Genomic DNA, 19,288 nt, shown 5'->3' on the forward strand with positions numbered 1-19,288 from the left:
ATTAAGATGAAGTTATAGTTAATCAACTTTAATCAACATAATAAAACTTCAGTTATTACAGTTAGCATTGCTAATATTAAGGACTCCAGAAAATTCACTTATAAAGACAACCTCCTTTCTTTAAAATATTGAATAGATGATATGTTCATATGCTCTTGCTTGTGGAATTTATTTGTCCACAGAATAAATTTTTAGGAAAGAGAAAATAAAATAGAAAAAAAAAAGTCATCTTGCATTAATTTAATAGAATAAAACTGCATATTAATGAAAATTTATGGATGATGCTTTGAATTATTAAATTCAGAAAAAAATCAACGTTTTAAAAGTAAGGTTTAAATATGATGGAAATTAACATGTATTTTAAAACTTTAGAAGCTGAAATTGACGAATCACTTCTGCTTCTAAGCAACTGCAGTTATGCCAAGCAGTCTACATGTGTTTGTTGAACCTTATTTTATTTTTTTTAAGATTTATTTATTTATTTATTTATTTATTTATACAAGCACTGGGTACAGGCAGAAGCGTGGGAGGGTGAGAGAATTCACCAGAGCCAGAGCCGGGAACAGAACAGGCAGACTGACAGACGAAGGACACTGCTGAGGGGAGCAGCGGGTGGCAGGAGAGGTCTGTGCGCCATGTGGGAACCTCGCCCGGCGGCTGGGGATGGAACCAGTGCTGCAGAGGCTGCGGGCAGCTTCACAACCCAGCGCTCAACTGCTGCGCCACTGGGGAGGCCCCTAAACTCTTATTTTTATAGTAAACAATTATCTCTGCATATGTAAAATGAGGACAGCATATGAAACTATTACAAGTTTTAAGAGGAGTAACAATGATATGAAACTGAAAATTCAAATATCAAAAATCAAGAAATGGAAATATACAACTCATTCTAGAAATTAAAATGATCTTCCTACAAAAACTCAATTAAGTTAAAATACACTTTGTGGTCCAGATGATGTCTTGAAGGAATGCATTAGAACATGTACTTTATTATAGCTTCTGCACATGTCTTGATTTGTATTCTCTGTAAAGTAAGAATAGCCTAGAAACCAATTGGTCCAGCCTCAAACTAGAACCAAGATTGATCAGATTTTACCTGATGTCAAAACACCTTGAGTTTAGGAGATACATTTACAAAAAGTGTAACACACTCCAGATGGGAAATAATGTAGCAAAAGTGAATTTTTTTAATAAAGATTTATTTATTTTTATACAAGAACTGGGGTACATGCCAGAGGCACGGGAGAGTTAGAGGATTCACCAGAGACAGAGCGGGGAGCATAACAGGCAGAAGGACTGAAATACACTGTTGAGGGAAGCAGCGGGCGAGACAGGAGAGGTCTGCCACACCATGTGGGTATCTCCCTGGCCGGCCAGGATTCGAACCAGTGCTGCAGAGGCTGAGGGCAGCCTCACAGCGCTGTGCTCAACCCACTGCACCACCAGGGAGGCCTGCAAAAGTGAATTTAAAACACTGGACTAGAATTTAATAAATCCAGAGCTCTAAGGGGAGACAAGTAACCTTCAGGAAGAAGGCTTGTCAAGGATAAAATCTTATTCATTCCAATTTACTATAGTGTGGCCTATGGATTGCAGTTCCAAAATTTCACAGTTGAGAAAAAAAAAAAATAACTGAAAGAGAAATGCGTAGTGTCGATAAACTATTAGAGAAAATAACAAACTAATGTATGGCTTATTTATTTTTGGATGGGAAATATTTGATGGGAAATTCTGGAGAAATGTTAACTAGAAACTGTATCAGTGTAGAAGGGATTGTATATATTTAAATGTGAGTTGGACAGAATGAATTCTCTGTATGTTAGCCAATCGCATTTTTGGAATCACCTCTAAACATTCCACTGTGCTTTATAATGGCAGTTAAACAGTTCATGTGGCATCTGTAAGCACTTGTTGACAGATGAGAAGATCCTATGCTGTGATTGTATTTCCAGCTGTTTTAAATTTAAATTAAAATTCTTTCCTAATTTTCCATATTGATGACTATGATGCCAACTTCAGGCTTGTGAAAACCTGCAATCCAACATGATTTTTAAGTAGTCCAGGTGTTTAATTATTCATTCATCTCAATGAAGATAAGAACACATATTTTTGGTTTGTACATCTTAGCCTGTCAGTTCCCTCTCCCCAGTCCTGAGAGAAATCTCTTTTACTCTTCTCCCTTGTTGCAATTTTCCAAACAATTAGAGTTGGTCAGGGGTCACTCCCAAGCTATTAACACCTTTCACAGCTACAAGGAGCAAAAGGTATGGTCTCCTTAATAAACAGAACTTTTATTTATTTGAAATGTGGCTATTGAATAAGGTTTCTTAAAATATTTACAATACATAAACATAATATTTAAAAAGAATCCATCAGCAAGGCAAAGCATGTGGGATTATAAAAATACAAATGACTTTAACTCCATGGCCAACAAATTAAGGACATAATAGCACATATTTAGAAAGTTGCTGCATGGTCACCAGTTCATATCAAGAATTCCAACAATTTTAGTCCATGTAAATCTAAAAATATTCTTTGGACAAGCACAAAGTACTTTAAAAAAAATATATAAAGCGTTTTCTGATTTCCAAGGAATAAAACAGGAAGAAAGGCAGTGCCTTATCAGAAAAGCAAAAATTACCCCATCAATCACTATTAGATTTTGTTATATTTTATTGGCCAGAACTACCCTATGGCAGCACTAGCTACAAAGAAACCTGGCCAATAAGTTTTTTAACAGGGTACAAAGAACTCAAACATAATTTGGTGCCAAATACTTAAAAAATTTCCTACTAAATACTCTGAAATACACTAAGAAAATGAAGAGGCATCAGTAAAGCCAAAGCGTAGGACACTTTCAAGTCTGTGATAAGAAAAAAGCAGTACTTGTGTGTCCTGTGATATTTCACAAATGCTGCCAAAGCCACCTACAGACCAGATCTACAAGAATTGCAGCAGGAGGTAGGGGGAGCAATGCAGGACAGAGAATTCCCTCTGCAGATCCCGACCCCCTGCGGCTCAAATCCTAGCTCCAGGACTTTTTTAAGTAAAAAGTGTGAAACCCAGCAATTATGACAAAAATAGGAAATTATTGGCATTCACACCAGTTTTGGGTTTTATTTAGTTTGGTTGTATCTTTCTGTATATAGCAAAATGAACTTGGATGTGTTCATTATAAAAGTTTCCTTAAACTATTAATATGTATAGTCAATATTTATCCTTAATTAATGCTTTAGGTTATGGATAACCCAGTTTTTTATTTCATTAAAAATATTTCATACTTTGATACTATTTGGCATTTCTGGAGAGGAAGCAGTCATTCAATTTTTATAAACATTAATTAGGCTTTGAATAATTCTTTGGCTTAAAGAGTGGCTAAACTTTTCCTAATTCAAATTTTTGTCTATATGTGTATGTCTTTAGCTCTCAAAATGAGTCATCATTATATACATGTGAAAGTTTTAAATATATAAAACAAATTCCACTTGGAATTTTTATTCATTTTCCTCTGATTTTATTTGCTGCTTTAAGCAATGGCATGTAGAATGTAATATCTATTTGACCATCAATAACATTTTAAAATGGTTGATACAGTTATAAAAGCTGCTCTTGCTATACCTAAGACATTGATTTTATACTCAGAATGTGCCAAAACATCTTCTTTGGCTTATTCCGTTTGAAGTTATAATCAAATTCTAAAGAATAATTCATATCTAAGAGAGTCAGTTTTTTTTGTTTATGCTTTTTTTATTTTGCTCACAATTATAATCATCAAAAATGCACTTTAAGCGGAATAATGCATAAATGGGGGGAAAGAGAGGGGAACAGAAGACGAAATGGCTTAACCTGCTGATGACTACTTGTGCCCCATTTTTCACAGTGGACGTATTTGCTGGTGAACCATCCTGGAAGTTACAAAGAATTTCTATCATTATTTGCTCAAACTTTGAATTGGAAGCAAGAAAGACAACCTCAAAAGTAAAAGAAAAACATTTAGGAAAAAGAACAAATAAGTAAATTGTTCCCTCTTCTAGAAAAAGAATGATACTGAAGAAAATCACTATTTTAAAGATGCTCTAACTAAAGGAAAAGTGCATTCTTTCTCCTACACTCAAAGCCCAACAATCCCAAATTATTTAGTACCATGACGTCTATTATACTAAAATGTTGAATCCAGTAGGAATTACCTTGTTAAATAATTTTAAGTAAAGCATGCAGTCCTGACAGCAAGTTGAACTAAAGACGTACAAGGGCCACTGTAAACTGTATTCATCTCTTAATTGCCAGTCTTCTTGAATCGAAGTCAAGTTTTGATAACGAAACTTGACCCAGATATATTTTCACTATGCTTCTACTCCCTGCTGCAAACCATTTCCTCCGATCCAAAGCACCCTCTGGTCTACATGTGTAGGAATTTAACCTCAATTTTGACAAGTGAAAAAAACATCAGAACATGTAGAAGCTGATTTTCCAGAAGAACTTAAGTTCAAATTGATCTTAAATGTAAGACAATCTAATCTGAATATAAATGTTAGCATTCTTTGTAGGGTGACCTCAATATACTGTAATACAAGGTGGTTTAAACAGTGAGTACCTCCTGCCAGAGGTGGTCTTAGTTATTTTGTAATGAGCAAATACTGCTTAAAGTGTGTTGAAAAAGATTTAACTGCAAAACACTAGAAAGATAGAGGAAGGGAAACAAAATCATGTGTAATTTATAATTAAGATTTATATAATACTTGTCTGAAAGGTTGGTTTATAAAGGTGTACTCTTTTATCTATGAGCACCCAAGGGCCTGTCGCCAAGTGGAATACTTCTCTTTAGAGTGAAACATTCGTCTCTAAATCAGGAGGGTTTTTTTTAGCCTTCAAGGGGGACCATGATTCTGTAATTACTGCAGAATTTTCCTACTGCACATACAGCAAACCAGCTCCCATCGGTAGGGAAGCAAAGCACACAGATAGCAAAAAAGAAAAAAGGAATTGAATGAACTAAAATGATGATAGCTTGGGCCAGGAAAACTGAACTCTTTTGGAAAACACTGAACTTAAATATGGATAGAAAACAAATTCCCAGTGCACTGCTGGTAAAAGCAGGCAGCTACAGAGATTCAAGTACACATTTACAATATCGTGATAACATTTTATGAACGATTGAAAATTTTGACACACATACATATTTAAACGGAATTTTTAAAGTTCAGACTGGTGACAGCAGACTCCTTGATATTTTAGAGATAGGTGTCTATTAAAACACATAAATAACCTATTCACTAAGCAAGTATTTAAGACTTATGTGCACTAAACATGGAGTGCATCTGAATATTACAGACTTCATTTTAGCACTAAAATGTCTAAGTTTATAAGTTTCAATTTCAATTGAATTTCAATTTCTGAACAAGAAGTCAAACTTATAGCCTGATTTGGTATGGGAGGAGGAAATCTGAGCTCAGCCCTAAGTCTGAGGCCAATCAGGTGTCTGCTCTCCTTTCTCCTCCCACACTGCAGAAACTTGACAGATGTAATGAAGGTTTCATGAAGTTAAAGTCAGTGTCCAGGATACCTTTAACTTAAAAAATTGGCATACGAAGGTAAAATTTTAATTTCAGGTGTTTTCTGCTAGAGGAAGCTAAGAAGTCCTCAAATTGTGACCTTGGTGTGACTGGGGGAATTCACACCAAAATGTCCTCAGTTTAAGATTTTGAAGGAACTTCTCATGTTAAAAAGGTGTGACGCAAAATGTAACATTGATTTATTTCACTTTCATCTTTGATTCACTAAGTTCTGTGTCATGATACAAAGGTACATTTTTCTGAAGTAAAAAAGATTTGGTCACCAGCTGAGCAGGGCTCACTGTTACCAACGTTTCTCAGGAAAAAAAAAAAATATGCCATTTATACAAAGATTTATGACATCGTTATTTGCTTAATCTGTGTGTATCTAAAGCAGCTTCAAATTACCCAATTTTAAGGGTAATGGTCATGACTCATGAAAAATGTTGGCCTTGATAAAATTCTAATTTGGCAAGGATGGACAGCAAAATTAAAAGAAAGACCTAGGATTCAAGGAAAACAAACACTGAATCACTATCATCTCAAAACCCAAATTTGGCTCTGAGACAAAAGGATTAGTTTGTTTTTTAGGGAAGTCATAAATGTTATGACCCACAAGCAAACATGAATCTAAATAAGTGTTTCATTTTTCAAAGCATAAACTTGGAAGGGGACTTTAAAAAGGATAAAGTAACTGAATCCACACAACAGACACAAACAAAAAGAAAGAATTAAAAATATTCCATGTAGGCAGTGATACTGTAGTAAAGTAAACCAGAGTGGTTTAAAGCAGCAGCACATCTGGTATTTGATATTAACTGGCTACTTCCAGTGGCCTTTGAGTGAGAGGAAATAACAATGCCTTTTACAGAATATAGGAATTCAAACAGAATTCATGGCAGCTGTGTGGTCATTCCAGAAAAAGGAAATCCAGACCATTTTCTTTCAGATGTCAGTCTGATGTGATCTGCATCTACTCTGTTTCAGGGGGTAGGGACAGTAGGGCGTAAGAAAAGACTCCACTTAAGTGTTGACAGAAGAGAAAATGTAGTAGTTCTTTAAGGATAAGTTATAGAGGTTCTACCAACGCATCTTTTTAAGTAAGGCAATTATTTTTGCCACTTCAGAAAAAAGCATTAAACCTTTGAACACTAGTTGGCTTAGAAGACTGTAGCAGGCAGCTCCCTGTTTTCCTAGTCAGTTTCCAGGAGGCCTATGGCCTGTATCAGAAAGGCACCTGCTAAAATATGTGAGAATCTTCCAGATCAACCACAATGTCAAAATCTGGTCTTCATATTTGTAAAATTTTCATCAATGCAGTATTTTAGCAAGTTGAGAGCAAAAGCACTATTGATTTCATGAACATTTCATCTGAACAAAAAAAGACATTAAATAAAGAATGTTTTTAAAATTGATTCTTACCTCCCCAAAGTAAGGACAGCCCTGTCTTTTGGAAAAAGAAATTAGTATGAGAATGAAAAAATACTGTGAAGTATGAATGCAAAATTACATTAAAATTTAAATTGGATGACTATAATACAGCAACATGTAGACATAAAATTTCATAATTTTATAATTACCTACAGTCCTAATTCTGAAATAAAAAATGAAAATCACCAGATCTACATGTAGATTTATATGGATAATGTACATGGATATTTATAGATTCATAAAGATAATTATTATTTAATCCCTTATTCATTTATGTCTTGTCTTTATTCACTTTTGTCCTGTTACCCCCTCTCAAAGCTTTGTTCCAGAAGTAGTCAGAGAAATTTTTGTTTAGCTATGTGGTCGCTGGTCAATAGTTACTAAAATACTCCAAGTGACATCTGTTTTACAATCTTAAGAAAGAGGGCCTCCCCGGTTGTGCAGTGGTTGAGCGCTGGGTTGCGAAGCTGCCCACAGCCTCTGCAGCACCGGTTCAATCCCTGACCGCAGGGTGAGGGTCCCACATGGCGCGCAGACCTCTCCTGCTGCCCGCTGCTCCCCTCAGCAGTGTACTTCGTCAGTCTGCCTGTTCTGCTCCCTGCTCCGGCTCTGGTGAATTCTCTCACCCTCCCGCGCTTCTGCCTGTACCCAGTGCTTGTATAAATAAATAAATCTTTTTTTTAAAAAAAAAGAATCTTAAGAAAGAGAACACTTTCAAGAGGTGATTAAATTCAAACAGACATGACGAGAGTTCTTGAAGAGCTGAGAACTAGGTGCACCCTTTATTTTCAATGTTCTTTTCCTGTCTGCCCCCTGCCTGCACCGGCCAGTCACCATCATGGTGACCAAACAAGTCAATTTTCCTCACTGTCTGCACAGCCAGTAACAAAACCATCAAGGAAAATCTACTGTTGCCCAATGAGTAAACCAGACAGAGACCAGGAGAAGGCCCTTCCTCCATGACACATTCCAATGGCAGCCTCAACAGTGCAACTTAGGGGCCACCAGCAAGGAAGACAGCCCCAAAGCAGCAGAGCAATGACATTTTCCAAGCAAATGCACCAAATTCAACTTGCACATATAACTTTCTTCTATGACATTTCCTTTCAGTGAAGGTATATTTTTCAGATGTTCTAGGCTGATTTTACCATCAATTTAGAATACATATTTATATTTAAGTGTCCACCTAATTTATTACACATTTTTATTATAAGCTTGCTGATAATTTTTCTGATTTGTAACACACGGCAACCGGATACAATATTGACATTTGATGTTTAGTGACCAATCAATGCCAACTAATAATAAAAAGATTTGAGGTGTTTACACACTAAAGTAGCAACAACTGTTCACTTCTTTAAAAGAGATTTAAACTTGAAATATTTAAACTTGGAAAGTACATGCAAGGAATTCATGTTTGTGCACCAAGGTCTTTCTACCCAGTGACAAGTTTGGAACACTTTACGGGATGATCACCAGCCCCAATTCCTTAGTTTGGGGGAACGAAGACCAGCACTGCTATCCCCAAGGACAGACACAAAATAGCACACAGGAAAGGTGAAAATGTCCTTTGAGAGGTTACAACAGGGAGCCTCTCGCTGAGAATGATCAAACACCCTGGGTTCCCCCCAAGTCTCAAAACCAAACATCAAAGCTGGGGTTCCTGAACCCCAGCTCTCATCCACTGCGCTGTCAGGCTTGAGTTATGTCACTGAAGCAAGTGCTGGTCACGTGATTGAAACTGAAATACTGACAGTGAGTTCTTCTAGCCGTGCAAAGCAAAGTGCACGGCTTGTGCCATCAGAAAAAGAGCTAAGCTTCAAACTTCCAGCCTTCTCTGCTTACACCTGCATGCATCACTACTGCATCCAAGGTGGGGAAAATGGGTAATACTTATTTACAAAATAAATAGCCAAATAAAATCTTTATAAGTATAGATATTGCAAAACACAGCTTTTTGATCTACCCCTCAAACACTCCTTGCCTCCCCACCAAACCGACAGTGTTGAAAAGTCTGCCTGTGGAACTCTGAAGTATTGTTATCTGCACAAAGTTGCACATGTGAATATTTCCTGTTTTGTACATCCACTTTGTAATTGGCCTTTGGAGCCTGAATAAATGTTTCCTGGGCATTAAAAAATAAATAATAACAGCTACAAAGTAATTATACTATTTATTTGACTGCTCACTTCCACCCTCTTCCTAGTCTTGTGGGTAGCGTGAACACTTTTAAGCAGATTTTTAAAAGAAGGCATTGCTGGCACACTTTAGGTGACCTCTGTTTCTGTTTTGAATTGCCAGCTGATTTACAAAGAAGTGATTAACCTATGAAGACTCTAATCTCATACACTTTGATAATTTTTATGTTCTTTTTCAAGGAGTTGTCTAAAAGTGTTAGGCTGTCCTGAACAAACTCCATGAATAGGTTTTATAGACTCCACCCCTGCTCCAGACCAAAGAGATCCGAGATACCAAGGACTACAAATCCCATAATGTCATCATCACCGAAGGGAGGGTTGCTGGGAACTGAGGGTGGAGTTAAGCAGCCAGGTTTCGTATAAAACCAGACATGTGGGCCGTGGGGGTCTCTTGGTTTTTCGCCAGCTCTCAGCGTGCTATTGGGGTTCCAGGACACATTCACCAATTTATCTCTCTTCCTTTCTCCCTGAGTTATTCCTTTCTTTATTTTCCCCCTTTTTTTTTGTAAGTGATCCCTTTATTAACCTTTTTGTGGGTGCATGCAGTTGAGTCTCATTATAAGTCCCTCTCAAGGGCGCTGGTGAGGACCCACAGTCAGGCCACCCATTTCACATCAGGGTTGCCCTGCAACAAAAGTATTTAGCTAGGCAAGAAAAAAAAACACACACGCTATGGTTGACCATTTGAAGAACCATTAAGAGGTAAGTGTGTAATCATGACCACTGTTTACACTGCTTGCTCTGTTTGGAATGCAAGCCGTAATAGCAAAGATGTCTGTTATTAATAGACTTTATAAATGTTTCCAGATAGTGCAGTGGTGGCTGCTTACATAACTCAAAAGTGATCATCGCTATCACCATCAGGCACCAGGTGCATATAGAGGAGATCAAGTACCACACTGTCCTGCGAAGGGCAGAAGAACACGGTCACTGCCCAACACCTCCAGGGAACTGCAGTTGAAAGTGGCTTCTGGGAAGCTTTGAGCAGCTCCCACTCTGCTCTGGCAGGTCCCTGCGCACCCTGATGCCAGATCAAGGTCTGCAAACACTGCTTCCAGCCTCTCAGTCAAGAATCTGCAGGGGCCCCCTATGGCTTTCATTCCAAGTGCAAATTTAGTTCCTGCTCTTTAGCTTCATACACTGTCCACACTATTTCCTTCTGTTTCCCTCAAAGCTCTGGACCCCTCGGCCAAAGAAGTCACTCTCTGGGCTTCCCAAAATTCCGTGACCCCATGACATGAGGGTCTGTCCTTGCTCTCATACTTCCATATCTGAAACAGTCCACCCTGCTGCTTCTGTAACCTGCATTTATTCGTTTTTCTTTTTCCTGCCCACCATGCCTCCCCAGCGGCCAGCGCCACAACTGATGGTAAATCATGAGACCTTCTGGCAAAATTTCTTATGCTGCCTGGACTGATAGTTTCGGTCATTTCCAGTATTTTAAAAATTCGTTTCTCGAGAAAGATTTTGTTTCTCGAGAAAGATTATGTTTATTAAAGGCAGGAATCACTATCAACATGTTTTTACCACTCACTGCTTTGCAATTTCCTGCTTAGACCGGAAGCTGTCACCAGTGAGAACCGATTAAACTGTCCCTGAATGGAAGTAACTTGAACTATGGGAATTCAGAGAAAAAAGTACTCATGGGCATTGATGAGTAAAGTGGAGATGGAAGTATCTGCAAGGGCTTCTGAGTATCTTCATTTCCCTTTCCTGTTTCTTCCAGGTAGGGAGAGGAACAGCTCTACCAGACAGTCCCTTATTTTAGGCCTAAGATGGCAAGAGCTTCAGATCTCAGAATTTTCCTTGAAACCCAGTGTACACACATTGTAATATCTCCCACCTCCACCCCACCCCCCACCAGCAGGGGCTGTGGTAGTATCTCATATATCAATACTATTTCTACAATGACATTAGGAATAGTCAAACTTAGAGGATCAATAAATAGCTTTCTATCAGATCAGATCAGATCAGATCAGGGTTATAGCTCTAAGTCATCTGTGGAAATGAACTTTAGATTTCTGAATGGCAGAAAAGGCATGTCAATGCCCTTCTAGAGGAAGGTACTTGGAGGCATCTATTTGATCAATTTCATGATGGAAGCCCCACAAAGCAAATTAGATAGATATAATCTCCCCTATCTCTAACAGTTAAACTATAAACTCTGTGGACAAAAAGCAAATCACCCTAGGATAGGAACCACATGAATAATTCACATGAGTAAATTTCAGAAGAAACTACGAAACAGCCAAATAGAAAATATTTACAGCAAATTATAGCATTAGATTATGAACTCAAATGAACTATTATCTCTTGTTGCAGGAAGTTCCTCACCTCATCTGAGTTTTCTAATGTGAAAATCACTGATACCTTATTTCACATTTATACCAATACCTGGGCTTCCAAAGTTATTGTGCCACAAAATGTAGATCTATATCATAGTGGATGGATATCGACCAGGAGCAACAAATCTGGTGAAAGGTAAAATGCTGTATGCTTGGCAACTGGAAGAGGTGTTAACACCTCTGTCAGCAGAAGGGTATTCTATGCAAATACAGTTATTCACGAGAGGCCATTTGGGGTGACATCGTGATCTATTTTTAACATTTTTAAAATTATTTTTTATATATATTTTACCACTGTTCATTTTTAAACAATGCTCCCCCCACTCAGGTATAGTTCCCATAGAATTTCCTTCTAACACTGGCAAGCCACGGAGCACTGTCAGGACAAGGGGGAGGGTGGCACCCTCCAGTGCACCCACCAATGCACCCCTGCACCATCATCAAGGTCCCCTGTGCTCCTTCCTGCCTCCCTCTGATCCCTCTCCCGTCTCCTCCCCTGCAGGATGTCTCTGGTTTATAATTACCAGTTTTTGCTTTGTTGTGTTTTGTATTGTCACTATTTTTTTACACTGATCTCTTATTTGGTGCCCCTATAGCTTTCACTAAAGTTCTATTAGCGCCATTTAGAAAAATTGCTAAATGATTGTTAGGAATTCTGGGCTCTAGTTAGTGAGTTATTAGGGCTCTAGTTAAATGATCATTCTTCCACGACTGCTATGGGTTAGGCCATCTGTAATCTCTTTAGTCAGAGGCACTCCATGAGGAAAAGAGCAGAAGGAAGTCCACAGTGATGTCAGAGTGTCCCATGGAGGGCAAACAGCACCTAAATAGCTAGCACAGGCCCACCTGCAGAGCATTACTTCTCTTGCATATTACAGAACCTGCAGCAGGAAGGTGCCTGGGGAGGGGGCAGAGTAAGGGAGGTGGGGACAGAAGCAAGAGCTGGGGCACAGGGGGATCCCGCAGACCTGGCGAGTGGTTAGTAACAAAGATAAGTGAGTGGAGGATTATTTGGGTCCTCTGCAAACCTAGAAAGTCCCAAATCAATACCTCACTGTTCTAAAGACAGAAAAAAGAAAGGTGAAATCCTTTATTCTTGTTTATGGTTAAAACATTTGCTTCTCAGGATCTTTAATGAAATGGAATTAACATCTAGCTCATAGAAGAGCAGTGAAAAGCAAAATTACTAGCAAGTTTCTTTCTCAGCATAGGGTATAACACGAACGTTCTCAGGATGTTGCAGATATAAACTGGTCATGATGCAAATGCCTACCCGACACACAGGGGTGTGTATGGGATGGGAGGGGGACTTGTGAAGACGCCTACAGCTGCCACAGACCATGCTGTGCTAAGAACACCAGAAACCCTCACTCTTCCACACCAGCTCCTCTGTCCCAAAGCATCCCAGTGAGAGAGAGGACTCTGCACTCCAGGTTGGGTCCATGTTGATGAGAAGGAGGCCAAGATCTCCTTCTCAAGAAGCCCCACGTTGGAAGGGCAGGTGGGAGCCTTCCAAATCCACCACCCTCCACCCTTCTCAGACTGACAAGCAGGCTAGAAAGAGCGATCCACTGAACTTAAAGATACTCCACTGATACCACTAAGTCACTGCTTCCTATGAAGCCATCTGATGATGACTGTCCTGCAAACAAAGGAATAGTTACCAAGTGTTTGTTCACAATTCAGAAGAAAGACTGCAAATAACTGGGAGCAAAACAGAAGGATGAATAGAGATATTAGGTCCACAGCCATACATACCCAGCATTATGCAGAGTTGTGATGGAAATCTCTTACAAGAGGTGGACCAAACAATGACAGAATCTAAGAAAACGTGTAAGCATCACAACTGTAGAATCAGGCACCTGGGGAAAGCGGGTGGGGATCCAATCATTCAGTGAAGCAATCTTTTGCCCCCTCCGAGGGGAGGGAGTCAAATACCTCTGAGTCTTTAACATAAATTGATGCATACAGAGGTGAAGAGAGATCAAAGGTTTCTACTTTCACAAACATGACACACTTCCCTAGCATTGAACCACCTTTGTGAAGACTGACGGCTGGCTGCTGCCCAGAAGCACGGGACTTGGAAGTAGTTTACAGAATGTTACGCCCACGAAGCACAAGAAGGCTCTAGGTAAATGGCTAAATATTCCAGTCACACTTATGGCCAGTTTCACTCGAATAAAATTTACCTCTTCAATTTTAATGCAGGGTAATAGGATATGCATACTGTTAATTTTCCCTCCGGGATTAGAGTAATATTCATCAAATGCTCAAATACTCTAAATATATTACACAGTTTAAGTCCTGTTGATGCTAGACAATCATTTTCCTTTAATGAGATATAAATTTGTACAGCTTATTTTGCTTTACCAAAGTTTGCCTAGTAAAATCTTAAGTGATCTGCGGAATAATGCCTTCACCATCCCATCATCCATGGGAACCAATCTTGTCCCTTTTCTGAAATGTCCTAAGCATACAAGCAAGACCAACACTTTCCTATGATTAAAACACTGAGGTCAAGGTTAATTTCTTTCACTCCCTTATCTTTCCTATTAATCAGTCCCCAGATTTCTGGGTTCTTCCTCTGTAACAGCTCGTTCTTCTGCCCCATGACCCTTACTTGGCCCTATCATCACTCCCCATCTAGACTGTTACTGCTGCTTCTCAACTTGACCATGACTCCAGCAAAAGTCTTTGACTTCTACTCGCCATCCCATAAATGATTTCAATAGTCTCCTCACTACCTGTCTTTTGGGTGCTTAGATCATGAATAACCTCCATGACCCAGAGTACACTATTCTAGTTCTTAAACTGACTAGGGCACATACAAAGTGACCCCATCTAGCCCTACCAAATTATTCTAACTTGAGAACCTTCTCTCTCAGCTTCATCAAACAGTTCTACTTATTTCCTCACCTTTTCACCCCACCAGATACATGAAGCGGAGGATTGTGTTTGATCTGCTGGAAATTCAGATCCAAGTTACGGCTCAAGCTCTGCTCTTTCCTCAAGGCCCAGCCTAGGCTCTCTCACCCAAGCTTCAGGGCACAGGAACTGCTCAGTGAATAACTGCCTAATATTTCCCAGGAATTCTTTGCATAAACTTTTACTTTTTCCACCTGAATTCTAAATTCCTAGAAAAGAAAAAAAAAATGCATATGTCTTTTAAGATGCCCCATGCTTAATAGGTGACCTTGCAGACTCATCCACTACATAATGAAGATGATAAAAACCAATGAAATGAGTCATTGTTATACACCATAGATCAATGGATCTAAAACTGTCATTGTGCATGTGAATAACTTAGTATGACCTTTAAACATGTGTATTCCTAGACTCCAGCCCAGAGATATGATTGGTTTAGAGTACTGAAGATCAACAATTAATATCCTCCAGGGAATTCTGATGCATTGTCACATTGTACTGCTATGACTTGTTGTGTTCAAAGTACATTGTTGGCACAGATGTATTTAGAAAACCATTGCCACTGATTAATTTGAAACAGTAAATAAAAAATAAAGCAACTACAAAAGTATGCAAAATTATAAACAATGGGGAAAGGAAATCTGGCATGTTGCAAACTACTTGCTTTAATTAGGAAGTTTTTGGTGTTGGTCACTGTAAACCATATGGACTTTCACTGTGTTAATGAAAAATAACTATTCTCATTAAAGTAATTAATGTTGACATTAAGCTAATATACTTTCATATTTAAACTGTAAGTACAGGGATATTTATATACAATAGGATAATTATATTTACTTATTCAAAAATATTTGATCTTCCAGATTATTCACTTGGTTGACACGACTCTAAATCTTTAAGTTTTCTTTGTTGAGTGTAATCTTTAACAAAGGCATTTAAATGTGAGAGATACCCTTCTTGCATTTATTAAATATATAAGAATATATAAGAATATAAGTATTTATACATAAGAATATATAAGAATCTAAGTATTTTTACCTACCAGTCCCAACTACTTTTGTAATAAAGGTTTCATAAGTATGCTTCATGATATGAGCTATTTATTTTTTAAAGTTATAAACTAAGTTTTCTCTTGAAACCAAACTCTGCATGTCTCACCAACCCAAATGAACTCTAGATCACCTTATATAGGAGGGAACTGTATATTGAGGTTTCTTAAAGTATTAAAAATAACTGTATGATTTTAAGACGTTCTCTATTGTCCAGTAAGATTTACCCCTCATACAGGTTGCTGAAGACACCTGTGTAGTCTTGGGACAGAACCATGACATTTCACCTTGATGTTTGAGTCTAGTTTGCCCTTTTTTGGGGGGGGGCATGAATGTGTTTTATATGTAAACATTTACATATAGAGATGTGTGTGTGTGTTTTTGTCACAATTTAAAAGTAGAGGTGACAAACACTGATGTGGTCAGCCTACATTTTTAGTGCCTCAGCTGGATAAAATTGATCCTTTACACTCACATCCCTTCACCATATCCCTTTGGACCCTATCCCCTTTGCAGTTATATTTCTAGGCTTTGTTTTGGTTTAATTTTTTTCAGTTCCTTTGTTTTGTTTCTCTATATTCTACATACAAGTGAAATTATTTTGCTCAGTATAATCCTCTACAGTTTCAATTCTACGTTGTTGCAAATGGCAAAATTTTATCCTTTTTTTCAGCTGAATAGTATTCCATACACACACACACCCATGTATGTATGTATATATACACATACACACACCCATCTTCTTAATCTACTTATCTGTCTTTGTTTCCATAACTAGGCCACTGTAAATTGTGCTGCAATGAACATAGGAGTGCATCAATCCCTTCAAATTAGTGTTTTTGCATCCTGCAGATAAATACCAAAGAGTGGAAATGCTCAATCATACAGTTATTTTTAATACTTTAAGAAACCTCAATATTGTTTTCCATAGGGGCTGGACCAGTCTCCATTCCCACCAGTGGGTGATGGAATGGTGTGGTGATGTACCTCTGAGAAGGCGTAAATCTTTTTAACGCCTGAAACCAATGCCATGTTGTAAACCAGTCAATCCGATCAATAAAATTTCTGATGATCATTTTAAATTATCTTCTCTTTTTTATGAACCCTGGTAGTTGTTTAATCAATTAAACACGTAATATGTTGCTTGCCTTACTTTTCTGAATTAGAATTGCTTGTACAAACATCCTTCAAAGAAACTTTGTAGGGTTTTTCAGTAAAACATACAACTAGGAAAAACTAAAAACACAAACTTAACAAACCTACTAAAGGCTACTATAAATCAAAAAACAAGATTTTATTTACATGTGTCATGTTTTACCTCCAATTTCTGGTTTGACTGGATGGCTAACCTTGGGTCCTAAGTTTGTGAACTATTTCATATTTTTTTAAAATAGAAAAATCTTCTTAAACACAAATTTGTATTGATTGTGAATTATGCATAGTTAGTGTCTTCTGTTTATCTTCTTCTGAAATCTCTTCTCTCTTCCTGTGGTCTATGTAGTTTACAAAAAGTGAACAAACACCTCCTCTCTGGAGCTACATCTAAGCAGGGAGGAGTCTCTGGACCAGTTACCTGGCAAGTATCAAAGCAAGGACTTACTAGGTAGGCTGAAGGCATTAATGACACATGCTCCTCAAACTCACTCAACCACACGGGCGCACTTAGGACAGGAGTAATGTGCTGCCTGCGGTCTATGGAAATAAGACTTAAAGTGATGTTTCCATCTACAGAATAGAATCCATGTTCCATACAGGATATGGACCCATATTCACCATACTGAATACAACAGACAGTTACATAGGAAAAGCAACAAAAATAAAGATTTTCATGACAAAGACAACAACTGATTACATCATCATTTGAAGACAGTTTGGGCATTCAAAAAAACTGATTTTTATCCATCAATTACACACTTATATCACATACACACACCACCTACACACATTCATCCAGGTCTGACCTAGCAGGCAGTGAGTGCCATCAAATTTCTTGGCCTCTGGGGAAAGGTTTCTCATTTTTCTTCCTACTGACACTTTCTTGCTGTCAACCAAAGTAAGTTAGGATAGCAAATGGAGAGGAGTTGCCTTTCTAAGTCATACTTTTCAACAGTTTAACTTTACAGAAACAGAAAGTGAATAGGCATTCACATTACAAGGAACCATTAGGGGGTCCAATGCTACATTTTTGTGGCATTTAAAGACAGGGAAACATTCTCATGCAGGAGTTACACCAATGGAAGCATCTGAGTTGAAAATTATTTTACAATTTACATAATGCATTCCGTTCTGCAAATTAATGTACACAGTGTTTTTACTAAAGTTTTTGTTTCCTTGAGCTCTACTACACACTATCACAAATTCTGATATTTCAACCACTCTCTTCCCCAATTTAAATACAGGCCAGTCGGTGTGACCTTTAAAAATCGATCTTCCCAATCTTAAGGCATATGTCACAATAGAACATGGCAGGCAATTTAATCGCCACGTTAGCAGCTGTTAATAAAGTCAACTAAACGCTGACAGCACACACCACGGGGTCTTCGCCACTTGCCATCAGGTGAAACAGCCACTGCTGCCCAACTCCAGCCGGGGAGGGTGCAGTGTCAGAGCTGAGATTCCCCGGTGTCTCGGATATAAAACTTCTTCAGAGGTCACCAAGGGGGTGTCACCTGCCGTTGCTAGGTCAGGTCTGCACTTGGGAGGTGCGTATATGTGCATGTGCTCCTTTGGAAGGGCAGGTAAGAAGCACACGTGCTAACTCCTTCTCGAAAGCTGGAATACCTCAAGAGTATCTCAGGACCATTTCTTGGCAAAGAGTTAAACATCTCTTATTTTAAATAATAATAATAATAATAATAAAACCACCATTCCACCTTGCTTCTCTGCTCTGCCTTCACCCCCAGATGCAAGAAAGGCAGAGCTGACGAAGCTGGAGAGTCGCGCTTGGGGTGGAACTGGGATCCGGTGGCATCTCCACGCTGACCCCCTTCCAGTGAACCTCAAAGCCGGGTACCGAACTCCTTCGCGCCCTGTCTACACTCGCACCCGCGCCCGGGACTCCGCACGACGTGAGCGCCGCAGGAGTCCCACCCTCTGCGAGGGAAGGAAAAGCGCCCTCACCACCCGGGGCGCCCCGCCGGCTCGAGGGGCAGCGCGGCGGCTCCCGGACTCGGGTGGCCGCGGCCGAGCGCGCGGTGCCGCGGCTTCGGGGCTCTGCACGGCGCCCCTCGTGCCGGGCTCCTCTCGCCGGGGAACTCGCTTCCCCCCTGGGGGACAACTTTCCGCTCCCCAAAGCAGCAAACTTTCCTCGCGGGCGGCGCGCATCCCCCGGGCTCCCCGAGCGCGGGCGCCCCCGCCGCCAGGTCGCCCCGGAGCGCGCGCGCCGCTCGCCGCAGGCGGTGGGGTCCCCGCGCCCCGGCCCCGCGCCCCCCGCGCCCCTACCTTGGCGTCGCCCGCGTCCGGCTCCGCGTCCGAGAAGCCGAGTCCCGACTCGAGGGCGAGGGCGGCGGGGCCCCGGCGCGGCGCGGGCAGCAGCGCGGCGGCCAGCAGGGAGCACGCCAGGGCGCAGAAGCCCAGCGCGCGCATGGTGGCCGGCCCGGGGCGCGAGGCGGCGCGGGCGGGGAGCGGGGGGCGCGCGCCCCGGCGACGCGGCGGTGCCCGGCTCGGCCCGGCCGGGCTGCCCGCGGGCGGGGAGGCGGGTGCGCGCTCGGCCGGCGGCTGTGCTGCCCGCGCCCGGGGCGTCAGGTTCGAGGCTCACGGGAAACCGGACATCCGAGCCCGCGGGCTCC

General features: G+C 40.2%; 1 protein-coding gene across 1 annotated transcript in view; it reads right to left on the minus strand.

Annotated features, from left to right (window-relative positions):
* VEGFC (vascular endothelial growth factor C) overlaps nt 1-19,085 on the minus strand; it is an 81,643-nt gene extending 62,558 nt beyond the window's left edge. Inside the window, exon 1 of the mRNA XM_037526470.1 lies at nt 18,942-19,085. Within this exon, the coding sequence (XP_037382367.1) occupies nt 18,942-19,085 (144 nt within the window). The remainder of the gene's footprint in view (nt 1-18,941) is intronic.
* Between the last annotated feature and the right edge of the window lie 203 nt (nt 19,086-19,288).

Source organism: Talpa occidentalis, unplaced genomic scaffold (genome assembly GCF_014898055.3).
Source record: "Talpa occidentalis isolate TD23 unplaced genomic scaffold, MPIMG_talOcc4v2.1 talOcc4.4, whole genome shotgun sequence".
NCBI lineage: Eukaryota > Metazoa > Chordata > Mammalia > Eulipotyphla > Talpidae > Talpa > Talpa occidentalis.